Source organism: Bombus huntii, chromosome 7 (assembly GCF_024542735.1).
Source record: "Bombus huntii isolate Logan2020A chromosome 7, iyBomHunt1.1, whole genome shotgun sequence".
NCBI lineage: Eukaryota > Metazoa > Arthropoda > Insecta > Hymenoptera > Apidae > Bombus > Bombus huntii.
The window spans coordinates 14,782,256-14,805,654 of record NC_066244.1 but is presented as its reverse complement, the minus strand read 5'-3'; the positions used below and the strand labels follow the sequence as shown (position 1 = coordinate 14,805,654).

At 40.2% G+C, this 23,399-nt stretch overlaps 3 protein-coding genes and 2 long non-coding RNA genes across 12 annotated transcripts; 2 read left to right on the top strand and 3 right to left on the bottom strand.

Moving 5' to 3' along the window:
- Positions 1–352: 352 nt before the first annotated feature.
- Positions 353–3,115, bottom strand: LOC126867232 (regulator of microtubule dynamics protein 1-like). The gene is made up of 4 exons (XM_050621472.1): positions 2,963–3,115; positions 2,251–2,448; positions 1,943–2,191; positions 353–845 (listed from the first exon to the last, which is right to left on the bottom strand). The coding sequence occupies exons 1-4, from the start codon at positions 3,113–3,115 to the stop codon at positions 498–500; spliced, it is 948 nt and encodes a 315-aa protein (XP_050477429.1). The 3' UTR covers positions 353–497.
- Positions 3,116–5,712: 2,597 nt separating this feature from the next.
- LOC126867952 (uncharacterized) lies at positions 5,713–6,320 on the top strand. Its single transcript, XR_007690485.1, has 2 exons — positions 5,713–6,101; positions 6,214–6,320. It is a non-coding gene; the product is annotated as an uncharacterized LOC126867952 (long non-coding RNA).
- Positions 6,321–7,572: 1,252 nt separating this feature from the next.
- LOC126867927 (regulator of microtubule dynamics protein 1-like) lies at positions 7,573–8,662 on the bottom strand. The gene is made up of 2 exons (XM_050623021.1): positions 8,212–8,662; positions 7,573–8,064 (listed from the first exon to the last, which is right to left on the bottom strand). The coding sequence occupies exons 1-2, from the start codon at positions 8,416–8,418 to the stop codon at positions 7,717–7,719; spliced, it is 555 nt and encodes a 184-aa protein (XP_050478978.1). The 5' UTR covers positions 8,419–8,662; the 3' UTR covers positions 7,573–7,716.
- Positions 8,663–10,707: 2,045 nt separating this feature from the next.
- LOC126867943 (uncharacterized) lies at positions 10,708–16,781 on the top strand. Of its 8 annotated transcripts, XR_007690467.1 has the most exons (4): positions 10,711–11,906; positions 12,584–15,643; positions 15,763–15,852; positions 16,101–16,781. It is a non-coding gene; the product is annotated as an uncharacterized LOC126867943 (long non-coding RNA). The 8 variants fall into 8 exon arrangements; XR_007690464.1 differs by having other exon boundaries at positions 10,708–11,906; positions 12,584–16,314; positions 16,390–16,781; XR_007690466.1 differs by having other exon boundaries at positions 10,710–11,906; positions 12,584–15,852.
- Positions 16,782–22,857: 6,076 nt separating this feature from the next.
- Positions 22,858–23,347, bottom strand: LOC126867934 (regulator of microtubule dynamics protein 1-like). Its single transcript, XM_050623036.1, has one exon. The coding sequence runs from the start codon at positions 23,308–23,310 to the stop codon at positions 22,954–22,956; it is 357 nt and encodes a 118-aa protein (XP_050478993.1). The 5' UTR covers positions 23,311–23,347; the 3' UTR covers positions 22,858–22,953.
- Positions 23,348–23,399: the final 52 nt, after the last annotated feature.

Sequence of the window (23,399 nt, the reverse complement as noted above, 5' to 3'; positions counted from 1 at the left end):
TCGAGACAATTTACCTCGGAATTACGTTATGGTGAGCTTTATTTGCCCATGTGGTCAATTCATCTCGGAATTTGGCCTGCATCGCTACCTTTTATACCATCTGACGGGAAGGACGGGGCGAAGACCAGGCAACCCTCGAACACGTCCATATCTCCAGTTGCTCAGCAGCTTGCAAGCAGAAGCAATTCAGAGGCTTCTCAGGAATACGAATGAAGATGAACAAGAAAAAGAAGAAGAAGAAGAAGAAGAATACTCTCCTGATCGCTAAACTAATTAGACTTGGGGACTACTTTATATGGGAACTACTACTTACTTTACTTGGGAACTGTAAATAGATGTTGTGTATAACAGGTTCATCACACATAAGTTGTATTGTACATTATAGTAAATAAATTTTATACTTCTACTTAAAAGATAGATTCTAAATTTTTCTTTATCCCTTCTATCCCTTCAATTCCAATTTATCATATAATAAATTATAACTTCTGTCCAGTTTGTTAAAATTTCTTTAACAACTTCTGCGCTTCCTGTTTAGCATCTCGATCATCTTCGTTCTTTGCAGGATAATCAAGGGCCATTTTTAAATATTTCGTAGCTAGCTCTTTTTGATTTAATTTTAAGTAGGTTTTTCCCAACATTAATAAATTTTGACTATAGAAATTGGGATCAATTTCCTCTGCAGTTTCAAAATATTTTAGAGCTTCCTCGAATGATGAAGATGGCGGTTCTCCAAATATTACAGATGCAATTTTTCTTTGATACCATGTTAAATCAGAAACTTGATAGCACCAAGTACCAAGCATGTACATAAGTGTTGGTTCTTTTGGATTTGGTTCCATTGCTCTCTGCGACATTAAACATATTCGATACAATTGCTTGACATTGTGTCAAGGAATGAAATATTTATAAGTATATATATATATATATATTTGTCGGATCATCACTGGAAATGGGGTTGTGGGCGTCAAATGAATCTTCTCGAGGATTAGCCATTGATACGGTACACACAGGCGTAGTTTATTACAATGATAGAATTATTACAGTCTTAACAATTGATCACGGCGGTTCGGCACTCGCGACACTAGTGACGATGCTCTCGGGCTAAATAACGAATCCGCGGCCAACGGGATGACAACAGAACGTACTCACAAAGTCTAAGTCTGAGAATAATCACTGATCGCGAAAGCGTTACTCTTTGATCGATGAGATCGCGAGCGAGAATGCCTTTCCCGTCCCGATGATGCCACACAGGAAAACTATAACGGGGTGTGTCTAAGGATACGAGATCATCGGATTCGTCGAGAAAAGCCTTCGTTCAGAAAGTAAGGGAAATTGACGTTGCTGCTAATTGGTCAATCTCCATATCGGTGGTTAGAAAAGGATGCTAGCCGCCCTCGAGGGAAAGTTGTTAGTGGGAGACGCCGCTCGTTGAAAAATATGTCTCCCCTATCTTCCCATAGTTGGGACAAAGACCGTTTGTCTGTTTGAAGGACTTTAGTTAACTAAACCTTAAGATTTATAACGGGCCCTCGGGCTAGCCGAACATGTACTGCGGAGACGCATCGACATCTGGCAATCATCTTACTCGAAGAATAGGGTCTGCACGTGGCGAGCCACGGGACAGAAACCGTTGGAATGTTTACTGTCGCGTGTCGCCACAAATATTTCTTTTAAGGAGAGCTATAGAATTACTCCATACCTTTGTCAGGCAAAGCGTTCATCCCGTGACCGCGGCTACGTTCGGCGACTGACTGTCGCCTCGAGCCCAAGCTCATTATCACAATTCTCGAATAATTACAATCGGGTTGAATAACTACAATTGTTCAATTACAGCTATAGTAGACTCTAGGTTACAATGTTGCGGGATTATCCAAAATTCCAAAGGCTCCGGTGTTCTTTCATCTCCGACATATATATATTAATATATTATCATGAAATATACCTGCATATATTTCTTAATATTATATGACTCTTTTATTTGTGCTTTTACTCCTTCATAAAGAGTCTTAGAATTAAGAAGAATCGATGCCCATTTGTGTGCAGCCCAATTATCCTCTTTTATCTCAAGTGCTTCAAGTATTAAATCATAAGCTTCGAAAATTAATTTCTTTCCATCCACTTCACTCACAATTTTAGACAATTTATACATTGCTCTACACAAACGCCATATAATTTCAATATCACCGCTATCCTATAAAAATATTCAATTTTATTATCTACATTTATAAGTGATATACATAATGTCATTACTTTATAATTTATTAGAAGGTCATGTATTTCCTGGTATTGTTCTTGCTCGTATAATGCATCGGCTTTTGCTATTAGAACTTCTTTTGTAGTTATGATTGCTTCGTTGTCACCTCTCTTTTTTGTAAGACCCCAAATACCCATAGCAGTGAACGACGATATGGTACATAATTTTGTTGTTAACATGTACTGATTGCTGCTCTAATAATGAAAACTAATTGAATAATTTTGTATAATATATTAAAATTTATAGATCTGTGGCGGCACGGGCCACGGAACTTTTCAACGGCTCCGGATGCAAAGCGCGACGCCGCCAAAGCGCAACACCGACGTGCCCAATGTACCATCGATATCTTCACACTCTTTCCGCCGAATTCTCGGAAGAGCATACACGTGCCAGCACTGGCGGCACATCTAATGAATGCACGCTAGTGGGGGATATCGATGGGCTACGAAGGGAAGAATCTGCGCGATCCGAAACAAAAGCAGAGTCAGTCTGTCTTGCGCCATTAAATGTGTAACTCCTCGGTACTATTTGCATAGCAACGCGTCGAATGATCTCTCGGTGTCTATCGTTATTTGTTAGTTGTTACCTGTTGTCTGTTAAGTGTAATTGTTAGTTGTTAATTGTTAACTCTGATTGTTGATTAGTTCTAATTAAACTATTGTTCGTTAAAAACACCAAGAGTAGTTCCTTACGCACCTATCACCATACCACCTCAAACTGGTAACCCCGACGTGATTTAACGTGACATTTAGTGAAAGAGGTGACCGTGATAGTGCTATCGTTTTTAACCACCGATTTTGAGTGCACCGCGACGATGGAAAGTAATACACAGGGAACCATAGCCAGCCAGGTGATCAGCATGTCTCCACTGCTGCCCACGAACACGGCGGCATGGTTTGCCCTTCTGGAGAGACAATTCGAGGCAGCGCGAATTACGGAAGACACCATTAAGTACGTGACGCTGGCAAAATGCCTAAACGATCAACAGCTCCAGGACGTCGAAGACCTAATGACGAACCCTCCAGACATCGGACGCTACGAGAAATTAAAACATGCGCTCATTCGCAAATTATCCGATACGGACGCGACCCGGATAAAGAAGTTGGTGGAAAGCGAGGAGATGGGAGATAGAAAGCCATCCCAGTTTTACCAACACTTAAAAAAACTCTCCAGCCCCTCCACGCCCGATGATTTTACCCTCACGCTGTGGAGGAACCGATTACCCGCCCGCATCAGGCGTGTCCTCGCGGCAGTCGACGATTCGGACCCAGAAAGGTTATTGCGGCAGGCGGACCTGATCGCTGAAGAATTCACGGAGGATTTTCAGCGCACCGCCCGGGTAACGGCAGTAATGGACCCACCAGCGCAAAACGCTGGAGTATACGAACCAATGGCCGCCGCAATCAACGTGTTGAGCGAGCAAATATCACAGTTGCAGGCACAGATGAACGCGTTGAGCATGATTAATCATCGTCGACCACGATCACGATCACGATCACGCTCGCGTTCGCGATACCACCGACGTTCGCGCTCGCGAGATCGGCCACGGCAAGACGGTCTGTGTTTCTATCATGCAAAGTTCGGAGAACGCGCGAGGAGCTGTCGTTTCCCATGCACGTGGAAGTCGGGAAACGAGACCAGCCGTCCGTAGACGCGGCAGACGACGACGGCCTGAGTTCCCGCCGCATCTTCGTTACGGACAAGGGAACGAAGATCTCTTTCCTTGTAGACACCGGCGCCGACATCAGCGTATACCCCCGCAGTAAAATCCATAGGCACGTCAAGAAAAACGCGTACGAACTATTCGCGGCCAACTGGGGGACGCGCATCGCAACGTATGGTACCACTGCGATTGGCCTTAACCTGTCCCTAAGACGAGCCTTCAAGTGGAACTTCGTAATTGCTGACGTTCAAACGCCTATCATAGGCGTAGATTTTTTAAGCCATTATGGGTTGCTCGTGGACCCGCGAAACAAACAACTCCTCGACACGACAACCCAATTATCAACAAGGGGATATGCTGCCACGACGGAAGAAATATCCATCAAAACCGTAATCGGCGAATCGGTCTACCATCGACTTTTGGCGGAGTTTCCGGATCTAACTCGTCCACCGGCCTTCGGACGAGAGAAAATCCGACACAGTGTGGTACACCATATTGAAACCACACCCGGGCCACCCGTCTACAGTAAACCTCGACGTCTCGCACCGGATCGTCTCAAGCAAGTCAAGGCGGATTTCGCAACAATGATCGAGCAAGGAGTAATGCGGCCATCGAAGAGTCCATGGGCATCACCCCTGCATGTCGTCCCAAAGAAGGACGGAAGTCTACGACCATGCGGCGACTATCGTGCGTTGAACGCTCGCACCATACCCGACAGGTACTCCCCACCACATATCGAAGATTTCGCGCAACATCTGTACGGTAAGCGTGTCTACTCAAAAATCGACCTTGTCCGCGCTTACCACCAAATCCCGATCGCGCCAGAAGACGTTAAGAAAACCGCGATCACGACACCTTTCGGACTTTTCGAAGCAACCAACATGATGTTTGGGCTTCGAAACGCCGCGCAAACGTGTCAAAGATTCGTTGACGAAATTACCCGTGGTCTGGACTTCGTGTTCGCTTACATAGACGATTTCTTAATCGCATCCGAAACCGAAGAACAACATCGCGAACACCTTCGGATTTTGTTTGAACGCTTAAACGAGTATGGCGTAGTCATCAACCCAGTAAAGTGCGAATTCGGTGTGAACGAAATCACATTCTTGGGACACACCGTAAACGCCGACGGGATAAAGCCGCTAGCCGAACGCGTTGACGCTATTGTAGAAGTACCGCTCCCCGGGACCGTTAAATCACTACGCAGGTACCTCGGTATGATTAATTTCTACCGACGTTTCATACCGGGGGCCGCAAAAATTTTTCAACCCCTAAACGACCTATTAAAAGGAGGAAAAAAGGGCAACGCGCCCATCAAATGGACAGAGCAATCCGAAGCCAGCTTCCGCGAGTCGAAACGCGCCCTCGCTAACGCCACGATGTTAGCGCATCCGATACCTGGCGCACCTGTTAGCCTCGCGGTAGACGCATCCGACTATGCAATAGGAACGGTCCTCCAGCAACGCGTCAACGACTCTTGGCAGCCGTTAGGTTTCCTTACCAAACCGTTGAACTCCGCGCAGCGAAAGTACAGCGCGTACGACCGCGAATTACTCGCTATGTACACTGCGGTAAAGCGATTTCGACACGCCATTGAAGGGAGAAATTTTATAATTTACACCGATCATAAACCCCTTACATATGCGTTCAACCAAGATCCTGATAAGTGTTCGCCGCGACAATTCCGGCAACTAGATTACATCGGACAATTCACTACCGACATAAGATATATCAAGGGGTTAGACAATAATGTTGCCGACGCTCTGTCACGCATCGAAGCGATAGGAAAATAAAATATATTCAAAGCCAACGATATTTACAATATAATCATCGGAATAGCTCAAGCGACCGACAACTATATCGATCAAATATTTCTCTGCTGTACTTACTATATACTTAATACGACGATTGTGTAATTAATGCATAAGAAATAATAAGGCGATGGTAGATGTATCGTTCAATGTTTCAATATGTCGGAGACGAAAGGACGCCGGGGCCCCTCCTAACCTCCTAACATTGTAATCTAGAGTCTACTATAGCCGTAATGAAACAATCGCAGTTATCCAAGCCGATGGTAACTGTTCGGGATTAGCGACGGTGAACTTTGGCTCGGGGCGACAGCCTGCCGCCCAACGTAGCCACGATCAACGGGACGGGCGCTCCGTCTAACAAAGGTGCGGACCGGTGTTATGACCCTCATTAAAGGGGCAAAAATAAATAAGAATCGCACTTTCCTCCAACTCTGTTGTCATTGTATATTCTTAGAAACATTCTCGGACTTTCCATAATTAAGAAGGTTTCGCATACCTGCTGCACAATACGTCTGTCCTTTAAACCGTGTTTCATACACCAAACAAATCAACAACTGCTTAGGCTTTACCAGCCTGTTAATAAGGGGGCCCCCTTAAGAGTCTTAACCCAGGCAATGGTGGCAAACATGAAGCGAAATGGCGTCTATATAAGCTCGACAACTAGCTCGGAGATCACATTCCCAATTCGACTATCGAACAGAACGTTTGAAAGTTCTTGACGCTTCGAAGTTCTTGACGTTTGAAAATTCTCGACGTTCGAAAGTTCTTCGTGTTTGGAAGCGCTTCGCGATTGAAAGCGTCCTTATACATCTTCACCACACTTGGAGCAGTAAGTATTTTATTTCCTTCAAATCGTTTCTTCCACTGATTTTTCAAACAATTTGTTTGAAATTATTTATTTTATTTCCTTATTTATTATTTATTTATTTTTTATTTATCTATCTTAATTTTATTTTTCCAGATTCTTCTTCGCATTTGGAAGTACTTCGAGTTCGAAAGTTCTTCACGTTTGGAAGCGCTTCGCGATTGAAAGCGTCCTTATACATCTTCACCACACTTGGAGCAGTAAGTATTTTATTTCCTTCAAATCGTTTCTTCCACTGATTTTTCAAACAATTTGTTTGAAATTATTTATTTTATTTCCTTATTTATTATTTATTTATTTTTTATTTATCTATCTTAATTTTATTTTTCCAGATTCTTCTTCGCATTTGGAAGTACTTCGAGTTCGAAAGTTCTTCGTGTTTGGAAGCGCTTCGCGATTGAAAGCGTCCTTATACATCTTCACCACACTTGGAGCAGTAAGTATTTTATTTCCTTCAAATCGTTTCTTCCACTGATTTTTCAAACAATTTGTTTGAAATTATTTATTTTATTTGTTTATTTACCTATCTTAATTTTATTTTTCCAGATCGTGCCTTATAACAAAACGATGGGAGAGTGCCCGCTTGGTTACAATAGCTTGCACATCAGAACACAATCTCCAGACAGTTTACCACCGAATTACGTTATGGTGAGCTTTATTTGCCCATGTGGTGAATTCATCTCGGAATTTGGCCTGCATCGCTACCTTTTATACCATCTGACGGGAAGGACGGGAAGGACGGGACGAAGATCAGGCAGCCCAGCAGCACGTCCATATCTCCAGTTGCTCACCAGGTTGCAAGTAGAAGCAATTCTGGGGCGTCGCAGGAATACGAATGAAGATGAACAAGAAGAAGAAGAAGAAGAAGAAGAAGAATACTCTCCTGATCGCTAAACTAATTAGACTTGGGGACTACTTTATATGGGAACTACTACTTACTTTACTTGGGAACTGTAAATAGATGTTGTGTATAACAGGCTCATCACACATAAGTTGTATTGTACATTATAGTAAATAAATTTTATACTTCTACTTAAAAGATAGATTCTAAATTTTTCTTTATCCCTTCTATCCCTTCAATTCCAATTTATCATATAATAGATTATAACTTCTGTCCAGTTTGTTAAAATTTCTTTAACAACTTCTGCGCTTCCTGTTTAGCATCTCGATCATCTTCGTTCTTTGCAGGATAATCAAGGGCCATTTTTAAATATTTCGTAGCTAGCTCTTTTTGATTTAATTTTAAGTAGGTTTTTCCCAACATTAATAAATTTTGACTATAGAAATTGGGATCAATTTCCTCTGCAGTTTCAAAATATTTTAGAGCTTCCTCGAATGATGAAGATGGCGGTTCTCCAAATATTACAGATGCAATTTTTCTTTGATACCATGTTAAATCAGCAACTTGATAGCACCAAGTACCAAGCATGTACATAAGTGTTGGTTCTTTTGGATTTAGTTCCATTGCTCTCTGCGACATTAAACATATTCGATACAATTGCTTGACATTGTGTCAGGGAATGAAATATTTATAAGTATATATATATATATATATATATATATATATATATATATATATATATATATATATATATTAATATATTATCATGAAATATACCAGCATATGTTTCTTAATATTATATGACTCTTTTATTTGTGCTTTTACTCCTTCATAAAGAGTCTTAGAATTAAGAAGAATCGATGCCCATTTGTGTGCAGCCCAATTATCCTCTTTTATCTCAAGTGCTTCAAGTATTAAATCATAAGCTTCGAAAATTAATTTCTTTCCATCCACTTCACTCACAATTTTAGACAATTTATACATTGCTCTACACAAACGCCATATAATTTCAATATCACCGCTATCCTATAAAAATATTCAATTTTATTATCTACATTTATAAGTGATATACATAATGTCATTACTTTATAATTTATTAGAAGGTCATGTATTTCCTGGTATTGTTCTTGCTCGTATAATGCATCGGCTTTTGCTATTAGAACTTCTTTTGTAGTTATGATTGCTTCGTTGTCACCTCTCTTTTTTGTAAGACCCCAAATACCCATAGCAGTGAACGACGATATGGTACATAATTTTGTTGTTAACATGTACTGATTGCTGCTCTAATAATGAAAACTAATTGAATAATTTTGTATAATATATTAAAATTTATAGATCTGTGGCGGCACGGGCCACGGAACTTTTCAACGGCTCCGGATGCAAAGCGCGACGCCGCTAAAGCGCAACACCGACGTGCCCAATGTACCATCGATATCTTCACACTCTTTCCGCCGAATTCTCGGAAGAGCATACACGTGCCAGCACTGGCGGCACATCTAATGAATGCACGCTAGTGGGGGATATCGATGGGCTACGAAGGGAAGAATCTGCGCGATCCGAAACAAAAGCAGAGTCAGTCTGTCTTGCGCCATTAAATGTGTAACTCCTCGGTACTATTTGCATAGCAACGCGTCGAATGATCTCTCGGTGTCTATCGTTATTTGTTAGTTGTTACCTGTTGTCTGTTAAGTGTAATTGTTAGTTGTTAATTGTTAACTCTGATTGTTGATTAGTTCTAATTAAACACAGTTCGTTAAAAACACCAAGTGTAGTTCCTTACGCACCTATCACCATACCACCACATATTTGTTTGAGACTTGTGACAATGAGCTTGGGCTCAAGGCGACAATTAGTCGCCGAACGTGGCCGCGGTCAACGGGACGAACTCTCCATTTAACAAAGGCATTGAGTAATCCTATAGCTCTCCTTAAAAGAAAGATTTGTAGCGGCACGTGGCAGTAAACATTCCAACGGTTTCTGTCCCGTAGCTTGCCACACGCAGATCCTATTCTCCGGGCAGGATGTTTACCAGATGTCGACGCGTCTCCACAGTACGTGATCGGCTAGCCTGAGGACCGTCATAAACACTAATATCTAGTTACCTAAAATCCTTCAACAGATACACAGTCTTTGTCCCAGTTACGGGAAGACAGGAGAGACCTATTTTTCCACGAACGACGTCTCCCACTAGCAACCCTCCCTCAAGGGCAGCTAGCATCCTTTTCTAACTACCGATATGGAGATTGGCCAATTAGCAGCAACGTCAATTTCCCTTACTTTCCGAACGTAGGATGTCCCCGACGAATCCGATGATCTCGTGTCCTTAGACACACCTCGTCATAGTTTTCCTCTGGGGTATCACCGGGACGGAAAGTCATTCTCTCTTGCGGTCTCATCGACAAAAAAAGAGATTAACGCCAGCGACTATTGACACAAATCCCGACTTAGATCTTTGCGAGTGCGTACGGCTACCGTCCCGTTGTCCGCGGGTTCGTTATTGAACCTAGGATCATTGTCATTAGTTTCTCGAGTATCTAATTACCACGGTTACTTGTCCGGTTCTATGGCAATCGTATTTGCACTAGCCAATGTCTTCTCTATTGCATAACGACGACGTGTAATCCAAACGAAGATTCGCTTTACGCCCCTAACCCTAATTCTAATGTAAACCCGACAAATATATTTGTCGGAGATGAAAGGAAAGCCGAAGCCTTTCCTTGGAAATTTTGGGAACATCCTCTAGTACCTTAGCCTAGATTTTATTATAGTTGTAATTGCTTAAGATTTGTAATAAGCGAGATTGGGTTCGAGGTGACAATCGGTCGCTGAACGTAGCCACGGTCACGGGATGGATGTTTTATCTAACGGAGGTCTGGAGTGGTTGTATGTGTTTTCCGAGAAATGTGGTTGTGGCGGCATGCGGCCTCGAGAGCGGGCCTAGCCACGTGTGATGTTGCCTCGGAGGTGCCGATGCAATGGGACATACATTGTATTAGTAATCAAAACTCCAGGCAGAAACTGCCTAGCAACGGCGTTTGGAACTTTCTCGATGCTTCCAACGAGTGTGCCTAGCAACGGCGTTTGGAACTTTCTCGATGCTTCCAACGAGTGTGCCTAGCAACGGCGTTTGGAACCTTCTCGATGCTTCCAAACGGGTATAGAAAACAAAATGCAATCGTACAGGGAGAAAAATCTCCATGAGGCTGGCATTCTTGCGATTGCCTTGGAGAGTGATACATCGAGTATTTTCGACGATCGCATTTGCGTCTAAGTTAGTTTCGCTTAGTAAGGAGTTATCCCGGTGACCGTGGATTCGTTTGAACTCAAACATTGCTAATAGTATTATTTAATTTAATTATTCGTAGATCGTATTATTCATTAGGCTTAGTGTTTGTTAGACTTATTATTAGTTGTACTTATTATTTGTTAAGCTTAGTGATAGACCTGTATATACGTGTAAATAAAATCTCGGCTTTGTGAAACGATGGCTAGTCCACATGAAGAGTCGTCGCGCGCCCAAAATTCGAATCGTAATCCGACATATTAATATTTTTACAAGATTTATGTTCCATATACAGGGTGGTTGGTAACTGGCGGTACAAGCGGACAGGGGGTGGTTCTACGCGAAAAAAGAAGTCGAAAATATACAATAAAAATTTTTCGTTTGAGGCTTTGTTTTCGAGAAAATCGACTTTGAATTTTCGCTCGGTACGCGTGCACTTTATCACGTCTCGTTATAACGGATTTCACTGTAGATAGTTGTCCCGATGGAAAAATAAAAAAAAAAAAAAAAAAAAAATTAAAAAAAAATTTTTATTCCATATTTTCGACATCCTTTTTCGCGTAGGATCACCCCCTTGCCGCTTGTATCGGCTGTTACAACCACCCTGTATACATTTATTTAGTTACTATTCTCTGCTTATTTCATACGAATTTCATAGTCTACAGCCTACTTTATTTATTATGTATGTAACTTAAAATCATTGGAATAATGATTTTTGCATTAACATTAATGTACGTGCCAAATAATACGTGTACCGGAAATGACGTTTACAAAATGGGGCACGCGGTTGGTTAGAATTAACCGCAGTACATTTTCGTACGCTATTGATTATTTCCTGTAAATGAAGAATTTTAATATAATGTACAAAATATATAAAATTTAGCATTAAAATTGTCGCACATATATTTAAAAATTAATTGGATTAAAGTATTTTTCAAAAATTCTAAGAATGTAAGGTCGACGTAAGATTTTACACAGAACTAGTTTCCATTTTCGCGCGTAAGACTACGTCATAAAGACAGGGGTGGGGGTATAGAAAGCGGATTTTAGACGAGCAGCGTAGGCTTCCTTCAGTCATCTTACGACTTTGCTGTGAGGAGGGTGTTTTGCTCGGTGGTTTCAAATCCTTTGTGTGCAGTTGTGTGAATCTCTTCTGTTTTGTTCTACGACAAACACTAGCCGGATACAAGTTAGTATACTTTTTACTTATTCAATAATTAGGTGAAATAGTTAAGAAAGCATGACGAAGACAAAGGAGAGACTTCCAAAACCGAACGCCGACAAGCCAAGTGAAACTGAACGGTTAGTAACTTGGATTAACAAAGTTCGCCGCAAACAATCAAAGTGTCGCCGAAACCGCAGACGCGATTTACGGATTGAAGCAATGCTGACGTGCGCTCTTTCCAAAGCTGAAAATGATTTACGCATCCGGCGATTATCAACAGCCTCAAAATGGGAGGATCTTAAAAAACAATGCTTGAAGAAGGTAAATTATACAAATTATGAACTCTACAATGGTGAAGACACGGAAAATCCGGGATCGTCTCAACAGAATCCCGGGGAAGAAGAGCCATCGTGTCCTGAATTGAGCAGTTTAGACGATTTCATGTCTAAGTTGGCAGAAATAAAAGTACCGTTACAACGCTGAGGTAGCGGGAAAAATGCAAGCGATTAGGTTTGGAAGACCTAACTGTGACTACTTTGACAAGAGGATTTCTCGCAACGTTTTATCTACCAAATGCGTAGAGATTTCAACAACTATATGAAATCTCGAGCGATTATGGAGCACCGTGTGTTACGTCGGTGCTGCAGGAATAGAAATCGCATTACTATCTTGATGTATATATGGATATTTTTTGTTTGCAGTCTCACCGTTCGAGATGGCATTGGGACAAGCGGAGGGAGTTGGTGTTCGCAACGATGCTGAAACGTACCGCACGCTCGGGGACCCCATGTTCTCCAATCTCTGCGCCTTTCATTGGTTTGGTTTATATATTATATTATATGTATTGGTTTGGTAATATACGTAATAATGAGCGTTCGAAATATGTTCGAAGAGTGTTCGATTCGATATTTTTTATTTTCAGAAATATATACTTTGTATGTCTTATAGTTTAAAGAAAATTTGTATAGTACATTTTAGCTTGTAGATTTAGTAGTATCGTTTAAAATATTCGCTCTATTATTCTGAACGTCAAGATTTTGTATATTTGCTTAATGTTGATTAACAGTTTCGTAGACTTTAAGAAATAAAATGAAATTAATAAAATTTGGAAAATGTTTACAATTTTTCTGCAATCTTCTAGTTCATATTAATGCCAAAAATGCTTTTCTGCCCAGCACACTACACATAACAAAATTCTGTCGCAGGCAAGAGACCCGTACATGTACCCAGGCTGTTGGCCGTCATCGGCAATATTATTTGGCCTGTCTGTGTATGAGATAAGGAACGACGAGAGAGGATTGGTACGGGATAAAGAAGGGACGGAAAGTCTTTGTTTTTAGAAAATCGTACATGAAGTTTTCTGGCTGACGAATGGATTGCACCATGATCAAGTTGTACATAAACGTCTCATCACTCCGCGCTTCCGTATCTTGAACATCCAAGCATCAACTAATTCGAAAATCGTCTGACGCGCGATACTCATAGGCTTATTGTGACGAACTACAGCAAATTGTAGCAAATCTTATTTGGTGAGCTCTAATCCCTTTTGTTCGTTATCTGTGCAAATGTGTTTTCTCATGTCCGGAAAAGTTTTTTCATAGCTTGTACCACCAGGTTGTATGCGAGTTGTCGAAGCACACAAGGCAAGCCTCCGGTGAATATCAATAAGGAGAGACAGCGCTAGGGGTAATGGCCCCCCCTAACGCCAATTCAATAGTCAGGAAATATTAGGACTGGCTAGAACAAGAGAACGCGTGAAGGGGGTGCAACTGAAGTTAATTCATAAGAGGATCCTGGAGCACCCCTGTCATACGCGTAGGGTGGTCATCGTGGAGTTTTAGTCGGTAAGAGTCCGACACTACTCTGCTGTTACGCAATTACTGCAACAGCAGAGTGTCCATGAGGATTTCTCCACGTAAAAAAAAAAAAAAAAAAAAAAAAAAAAAAAAAAAATATGGTTGTATGCGAGTTACTCTGGCTTATTAATATTCCTTGTTCAAAGTTGACCAAGCTGATAATAAGAGCTTTTTGAGGTATGGAGTAAATTGAATGCATCTTTGTTGAGTCTAGATGATCCAGAATGGCGAACTACCGCAAGTAGAGCAACTAATCGAAATAATAGACATGCACATATACGTAATATGTTTAATATGGATAGGAAATTGTTTTGAAATTTAACAATCATTGCAATAATTACGTCGGTTTGGAAGTCGTATTACTAGATACTTATTTTCACAGATTTCAATTCACTTATCCATTGATTGATGTTGGGACAAATGAGGAACTTCGCATGTTATTAGATTAACAAATAAAATGTATTGTTCCTGATAAATGGTACGCAGAATAGTAATGGAAATAAAAGACTGGTTTATATTACAGTTCAAGTGACTGATAATAGGAAAGCAGTGATGGGAAAATGAGGCAACGTATTATAAAATTGAATCCCTAAGTATAGCATGTAGATAATATTTTGAGTGTTGACGAAGGACAAAATTATGCACATTCCTTTTCCAATTCCAAGGAAATACATCATTGATGAGTCAGTTGTCAAAACACGATGGAAATTGCTCATTGTTAATTGAACAAGTTTGATATAATTACACAAGCTAAAGATTTAACTTGAAATTTGTTTGAAGAAATTTATTTTTGCTTATATCTGATGTCAAGCGCGGTATTAAGTATTACGCTTTTATAACTATTGTTTTAAATATTTTTGCGTTGAAATATTGTCGTTTGGGTGTCTGTTTTGTACTGCAAGAGTACCCGAAATAATTATACTCGTCATGTACAGCTAAACAACTACAGGCAGTTGATCCTATTCCTGGAACGCGTTGGATTCGTGTTTACATGGTACGTTGATTGGAATCACTTAGAGACGGATTACTGGGGGTATGAGTAATTATGTTTCAGCCAGGCTTGGATAGAGAACGCGTTTAATCGACGTTTAAAGGTCCGCTTAAAATACACATGCTCTGGTAGTTTCTAATTGGATCGTTATAGATGTCGTATACTTTCTGCTAAATCCGTTTTTGGGAGACATTAAGATGAAAAAGGTCGTATTTTTAAAGAGGGGGAGAGAGGTGGTATGCTTTGGATAAAGGTAACAATTTTATATGAAGGATGATTATTGTAAACATTGAATATAATTGGGGAAAATTGAGAAACTGGTGCAACTTGTCGTATTATGAGCTACAGGTCTGGTGCTGTGTCTATCTCTTATCACTTTAATACAATGGATGAGACATTTGTATGGCGTTTTTTGATAATGGAAAACGTGTTCGTGCTGTATGTTTTGCATTCAATAACAGGAAATGGTTCTGCAATTTCAGTAATTCAAAGTACTTGCAGTATAATGATAAGCATAATACAATATAAATTTGCATTTCATCCGGCTACTGAAGGAAATACTTGTTTGACAATGGAACAGATCATTGCTAAGAAAGGAAGAAACCAGCAGATTGTGTATCTATAATCTATTCTAAATTAAGATCATCGTTTCACGTTTAATATTTTAGATCTGCAAAAGGTGATTGACATTTCATTGTGATGACTGTATACATTGAAGTTATATTTGTCCTTGCTACTTTTTGTTATTTGTGAAAGTATGTAGGATGTATAATAGACAAATATAGGGAGGATACAAATAGCCTTAACTCTTCTGCAGAAGGAGAAAGAAAAATAAAGGGTGATAAGGAAATGCATATCATACCATACAAATAATTTCAATATAAAGTCATTTGAAGCATGCTAATGAAAGCATGGTAAGCATGGTAGTGTTAAATTCTTAGAAATATGTAATACCCAAATATGAAATTTGTATTATTTAAGTGTTTCAATATGTTGGGTATTCCTGAGTGGACACTTATAATTTTTGCTTTAGGAAGTTGAAGAAAGTTACATTTATGACGTGAATTTTGTAATAAGCCTCCTGCTCTATGGGAAAGCCATATTGTGAAAGCCATTTAAACATGTATGTATTGTTTAAATATTATTGCTTTTATTATACTCATTAAAAAAGAAATAATGTGATGTTAATACAATGAGTCATAAAATGTTCAAATGCGTTGCGTCAAAATTTTTATGACAATTTTTATATTTATAAAAGTTTTGTCTTGTTTTAATTACATAAGTACATGATAGTTGTAACAAATTTTTGTTCCATCAGTTTTCCGGCAGGTAAAAATCAAAATATACTCATTGAAGTCAAATGTTTTTCAGATTAAAAATTGCAAATTTAATATAATTGTTTTACGGATTCAACAGTTTTCTCTTAGGTGGAATAATTACTTAAAACATATTACTTGTGCTTTTGATACGCTGAGAACAGAAGAAGATCTCGTCGATGTAACTTTAAGCTGCGAAGGAAAAAGGAATAAGAGCAGACAAAATGCTATTATCTGCATGTAGTACATATTTTAGAGATTTATTTAAGGTAGAGTGAAATTAAGAATTTAATAATTTATTACTGTTAACATATATTTTATAAATGATACTTATTCTATTTTAGGAAAATCCATGTCAGCATCCTGTTATAATATCTCGTGATGTAAAATTCGATGATTTGGTTGCATTGGTTGATTTTATGTATCACGGTGAATTAAATGTGGTTCGGGAACAATTATCTAGTTTTTTAACAACTGCTGAACTGCTTGCTGTTCAGGGCCTTGCCGATGGCTTAGTAGATGGTTTAGTAGAGGTATGTTTTTCAAAATCGTTAAATATGATTAGATATTTTCTGCTTAAATTAAAATAATACACTTGTATCACGTTAAACTGTGTATCAGGATGACATTTTTATATCAACGTTATTGTTTTTGTATTCGTAATGACGCAATTTTATTTGATACTAGTGCTTCAAAAAAATAATTAAAAGTCAATAGATCTTGTTCGTATATTTGATTTGAATGTAATTTAATATGTCGGAGATAAGAGGACATCGGTGCCTTCCCTCTGAAACCTCGGGAAAATCCATAAAAACATTGTAATTAAAATCTACAGTTGTAACTAAATGAGCTTGGGCTCAAGGCGACAATTAGTCGCCGAACGTGGCCGCGGTCAACGGGACGAACTCTCCATTTAACAAAGGCATTGAGTAATCCTATAGCTCTCCTTAAAAGAAAGATTTGTAGCGGCACGTGGCAGTAAACATTTCAACGGTTTCTGTCCCGTAGCTTGCCACACGCAGATCCTATTCTCCGGGCAGGATGTTTACCAGATGTCGACGCGTCTCCACAGTACGTGATCGGCTAGCCCGAGGACCGTCATAAACACTAATATCTAGTTACCTAAAATCCTTCAACAGATACACAGTCTTTGTCCCAGTTACGGGAAGACAGGAGAGACCTATTTTTCCACGAACGACGTCTCCCACTAGCAACTCTCCCTCAAGGGCAGCTAGCATCCTTTTCTAACTACCGATATGGAGATTGGCCAATTAGCAGCAACGTCAATTTCCCTTACTTTCCGAACGTAGGATGTCCCCGACGAATCCGATGATCTCGTGTCCTTAGACACACCTCGTCATAGTTTTCCTCTGGGGTATCACCGGGACGGAAAGTCATTCTCTCTTGCGGTCTCATCGACAAAAAAAGAGATTAACGCCAGCGACTATTGACACAGATCCCGACTTAGATCTTTGCGAGTGCGTACGGCTACCGTCCCGTTGTCCGCGGGTTCGTTATTGAACCTAGGATCATTGTCATTAGTTTCTCGAGTATCTAATTACCACGGTTACTTGTCCGGTTCTATGGTAATCGTATTTGCACTAGCCAATGTCTTCTCTATTGCATAACGACGACGTGTAATCCAAACGAAGATTCGCTTTACGCCCCTAACCCTAATTCTAATGTAAACCCGACATCAGTAGTGGGATCAGTGCCGGTTATAACAGTGCAAGACCTTACGACCATCGTGCGCGAGTTAATTCCGTCGCTAGTGCAAAAATCGAGTGTGGAACCTAACAATTTTTCTACTCCGCTGCATGGTGCGCAGCTACCAATCTGATTATGGAGGAAAATCCTTTACAAAGCAGTGCCCTGAATATAATTTCAATACCGAGTGTCGAATCGACTTCTACGTAGTGGAGGCGCCAACTGGTAGATCAAGCCATCCGGGTGAGTCGTTTCCATTTTACCCCGATCTCGGAGCCGAGTGTTCGCTAATTAAAGAATCCGCAGTCTTGAGAATTTCTGACAAAAGAACGATTGATATAGTAGTAATGCAAGGAATAAGAAATATTGGTACTAAACGTATCGCTCAAATGTTATTCGTTGCAGGTGTCGGCGGGTAGAGATAAACTTTTCACGTTCTCGCTGATAGTTATTTAACAATACGATATCGCGATTGCTCGTTCAATTTTAAGCCAAGATTTTAACGTAATATTACACAAAATAGCCTCGCTATGTGCAAAACAAAATAATTAATGCCTGTAATAAAACCGCCGAAAACGAGATCGATGTTAATGAAGTTGACAATGAGGTACGTGGTAGTGATAAAGGTAGATTAATCTTTCTTTTCGAAAATTCAGAGATTCATCCGTTACGGGTTCCCTACGTACTCGTACAAAAAAAAAAAAAAAATACAGGCCAGTTAGAAGTACAATTAATTGATCCTAACATCGCCGTACAAGGAGTCCTAATAAACTTCGCGAGCGCGGAATAGTACGTGAGAGAACAAGCGATTTAATTACAGCCAAAAATCATAAAGCCTAGTAATTCACCGTTCGCGAGCCCTGTGTTACTCGTGAAGACAATGGTTCAGATAGATGATAGGTAGATTTTCGAGAACTAAATAAATACACGGTCGCGGATCGGTATCCTTTACCCCTCATTGCGGATCAAGTCGCGAGATTGCAAAAGCGAGATATTTTATTATTCTGGACATGGCCGGTGGGTTTCTCCAAACCCCCATTCATCCTAATTCTAGGAAGTATACAGCCTTGATTACCCTCGATGATCAATTTGGATAATAAGTTGTTTTCTTCGAATTCTTTTGTGCCTTTGTTCGATCCATTCGATGTCCTTTATTTGCATAACATAAGTGCGTGCGCGTTTAATGTTTCTTCCGGAAGTCATTTTCGGGACAGCAATACTATGCTGATTCCGTCGAAAATGGGGATTCTTATATTTTCGGACAATCCTAATAATTTTTGCAACTCATACTTGTCTAAATATTCTAATATTTATGTTTTTCCTTGCTACCATTTTGTAAACCATCAAAGCGTTTACTACGGAAATCCTCAGGAGTAGCCGCATACCAAGTCTTCTATAGCATTTGACCCTTTTTAATTGTGGTGACATAAGAAATCATTTGGTCGAAGTGATCTGTACTACACTTTCCTTCATTGTATTCAGCAGCGGCTGCTGATTTCGATGTTGCGAACAAACGAAACGAGAGATCATTCTTGAGATTCCTTTGAAACCAAGTATAACAGCCAACGTGCCATTCGTATGTCACGTAATTTTTAGGGTTGGTTGGTGGAAATAAAATATAGTTGAGTCGTAACACAACAATTAACTTTGTTTTAATCAACCTTTATTGTGAATTCACCAATCACAATGTAACACGCACTGAATTAGCATAAATCACAATTCATTCCAACCACGTTATGTAAGACTTAGTTACAACAATACATTAAGTACGCGACTTATAAGGGTAGAGACCGATATAGATATGTTGACTATTCTAAGGATACAGAATAAGTGAAGTTTTACTGACGATACTGTATCTGAGGAAAGCTAGGGGTGGGTGTGTCTAAGGACACGGGACTATCGGATTTGTTGATGACAATTTTGGTTAAGGAAATGAGGGCAATAGACACCGTCTCCGATTGGATAATAGGACGGTTGGTGGATCAGGAAGGGTTTTAGCCGCCCTCGCGAGAAAGTTGCCAACGGAACATACCAGATGTGAAGAAAACCAACTTTCTAAGCTAACACGTGGTAGACAATAAACGTAAAGGGAAATTTAAGACAGGAAATACTCGCTTGGTCCGAAGGACCTTAACTATAAAAATGCCAAGGCCCCTGGTGGGCACTTAAGACTATTGAGGGTGCGTGCCAAGGATATGCAGACATCTGGGTGCCATCCTGTCCGTGGTGTGTGGCCTGGTCTCTGATGTGAATTGACGTTACACGTACGTTGTCGTCTATTTGGATGATGTCCTAATTATTGCCGACGCGATAGATCAAGCCCTAACAGGATTGCACACCGTACTAGATACTCTTGTAAAAGCCGAATTCTCCTTTAACTTTGCAAAATGTTCTTTTCTAAAGGCATCGGTGCTCTATTTGGAATATGTAATTTACGACGGAGAAGTTTGTCCCAACCCGGGTATAATGCACGCCTTGAGTTCTTTACCTGCGTCAACGACCGTCACACAGCTTAGGCAGTTCATAGGTTTAACCTTTTATTTCCGAAAATTCGTCCCTAAATTTTCACGGGTAATGAAACCCTTGTATGCGCTTACTTCCGATAGAACTTCATATCGACGCTAGTTCGGATGAATATGAGGTTATTTTAATGCACAAGATTGAAGGTAAAAATAGAGTAATAGAATATTACAGTATAAGAAGTAGCCCTGCGGAATCTAGGTATCATTCTTACGAACTAGAAAAGTTAGCAGTTGTGAACGCCGTCAAGCATTTCCGTCATTATCTCCACGGACGAGAATTTCTTGTCGTCTCCGATTGTACCCCTTTGAAGGCATCCAGTAGTAAGGTAAATTTAGATGACAGGGTTTACAGGTGGTGGGCTTACTTACAAACTTTTACTTTTGACATTCTGTACCGGGAGGGTAAATGAATGGCCCACGTAAGTTTTGTCTCGCGAAATCCCGTAGACTTGGATCACCTTACGATCAACGAAGTCGTAGAGAAGGAAATCAATCTGACCGAAATCTCCGAAGACTGGCTATTAGTGGAATAACGTCGCGACTCCCAAATTTCTCGGATCGTCAATAAATTGCAGAACGAGGAGCTCACGGGAGATATCGCGAATACGTATGAATTACGGTCCGGTACCCTTCATCGTAATATACAGAGAAAAGGCAGAACTCTCTGCTTGTCCATTGTCCCCGGAGGTTTTAGATGGTCTGTTATTGACCATGTGCAACAGTCAATTATGCACTTAGGTTGGGATAAAACGCTTGAGAAACTGTGCGAGTGTTACTGGTTCGAAGGAATGGCGGAGTACGTTCGCAAATTCGTAGAGAACTGTCACGCTTGTCAAGTTTCGAAGGCTAGTTCAGGTAAAATACAAGCTGAATTACATCCTATACCTAAGACCAGCATACCTTGGCATACAGTTCACGTGGACATAACGGGCAAACTAAGCGGTAAAAGTGGTTCGAAAGGATATGTCATTGTTTTGGCCGACGTCTTCACTAAATTCGCATATCTGCATCATACTCGTAAAGTAGATTTCCCTTAGTACCGCTAAAGCACTTAAGTACTATATTTTTATTCGGCAGTCCTTGCCGGATGATAACGGGTCAAGAGAGGTGTCCTAACGGGTAAATAGTTCCGAGATTTTTGCCAAGATAGGAACATTAAACTCCACCTAATAGCAACCGGTGCTAGTAGGGCCAATGGACAGGTAGAGCATACTATGAGTACGCTAAAAAATATGTTCACGACGGTAGAAACGACCGGGCGGCCTTGACAAGATGCGATCGGGGAAATACAATTGGCTTTAAATTGCACCACCAACCATGCAACGAAATCAAGCCCGTTAGAACTGCTGATCGGTAAAGCAGCAAGGCCATACGGCTTGATGCTACCCGATAATATAGAGGAAAAGACAATAGATATCTCCGATGTAAGGCGCCAAGCCATAAAAAAAAAAAAAAAAAAAATAGAGGCTAGTGTCAAGTACGACAAGGTTAGATTTGATAAAACCAAGGCGAGAGTGGTTAGGTTCAACCTCGGTGATTTTGTGCTACGGAAAATTGAAGAGAGAAACCAATGTAGACTAGATCCGAAATTTAAGGGTCCATTTAGGATAGCAGAGATTTTGGAGGGGGACCAATATATTCTAAAACCGTTAGACGGCAAACGCTCTTACAAGTATAGTCACGACAGGTTGAGAAGGATGCCAGATAGTCGCATTCCTGCGGATTTGGACGTTGTTAGTGGTGACGAGGACAGTGACCCGAGCGATATGAGTACCCCGACCCCCGAGGGTCATTAACGCAACGCCAGGAAGCTGAAGCGGTCGTGTATTCACATGCACCACCAGCGGCAACGCCAGGAAGCTGAAGCGGTCGTGTATTCACATGCACCACCAGCGGCAACGCCAGGAAGCTGAAGCGGTCGTGTATTCACATGCACCACCAGCGGCAACGCCATGAAGCTGAAGCGGTCGTGTACTCGCAGGCACAGCCAGTGTAACTCTGTGCGGTCGTGCGATCTACAAAATCAAGATTCATCTGGGTGCAAATCGCAAATAGTCCGTCACGTCACTACGACCCGACTGATAAACCACAGGATGCAACTAATATTTCGAATACGAATCATAATGTTAATAATTCTGTCCTTTTATTTTTGTTACCGAAACCTCGAGCAAAATCCTGTTGTCGAACTGGACCCTTGGTTTATTTGACATTTGATTAAGTTGTAACTAATGTTGATTGTACCAAATTTAATGTTAGGAATACCCAATATTTTAACTACACCCGAGGACGTGTGATGGTCAGGAAGACCAGGCAACCCTCGAACACGTCCATATCTCCAGTTGCTCAGCAGCTTGCAAGCAGAAGCAATTCAGAGGCTTCTCAGGAATACGAATGAAGATGAACAAGAAAAAGAAGAAGAAGAAGAAGAAGAATACTCTCCTGATCGCTAAACTAATTAGACTTGGGGACTACTTTATATGGGAACTACTACTTACTTTACTTGGGAACTGTAAATAGATGTTGTGTATAACAGGTTCATCACACATAAGTTGTATTGTACATTATAGTAAATAAATTTTATACTTCTACTTAAAAGATAGATTCTAAATTTTTCTTTATCCCTTCTATCCCTTCAATTCCAATTTATCATATAATAAATTATAACTTCTGTCCAGTTTGTTAAAATTTCTTTAACAACTTCTGCGCTTCCTGTTTAGCATCTCGATCATCTTCGTTCTTTGCAGGATAATCAAGGGCCATTTTTAAATATTTCGTAGCTAGCTCTTTTTGATTTAATTTTAAGTAGGTTTTTCCCAACATTAATAAATTTTGACTATAGAAATTGGGATCAATTTCCTCTGCAGTTTCAAAATATTTTAGAGCTTCCTCGAATGATGAAGATGGCGGTTCTCCAAATATTACAGATGCAATTTTTCTTTGATACCATGTTAAATCAGAAACTTGATAGCACCAAGTACCAAGCATGTACATAAGTGTTGGTTCTTTTGGATTTGGTTCCATTGCTCTCTGCGACATTAAACATATTCGATACAATTGCTTGACATTGTGTCAAGGAATGAAATATTTATAAGTATATATATATATATATATATTTGTCGGATCAT

Excerpts from the sequence above, each read along its gene's own strand:
- LOC126867927 (XM_050623021.1), bottom strand. The coding sequence starts at position 8,418 with ATGTATAAATTGTCTAAAATTGTGAGTGAAGTGGATGGAAAGAAATTA. Across the intron at positions 8,065-8,211 it reads ATATTAAGAAACATATGCTG|AGAGCAATGGAACTAAATCC; the intron begins GTATATTTCATG and ends TTAATGTCGCAG.
- LOC126867232 (XM_050621472.1), bottom strand. The coding sequence starts at position 3,115 with ATGCTGATCACCTGGCTGGCTATGGTTCCCTGTGTATTACTTTCCATC. Across the intron at positions 2,449-2,962 it reads GGGGTTACCAGTTTGAGGTG|AGCAGCAATCAGTACATGTT; the intron begins GTATGGTGATAG and ends TTTCATTATTAG. Across the intron at positions 846-1,942 it reads ATATTAAGAAATATATGCAG|AGAGCAATGGAACCAAATCC; the intron begins GTATATTTCATG and ends TTAATGTCGCAG.
- LOC126867934 (XM_050623036.1), bottom strand. The coding sequence starts at position 23,310 with ATGTCGCAGAGAGCAATGGAACCAAATCCAAAAGAACCAACACTTATG.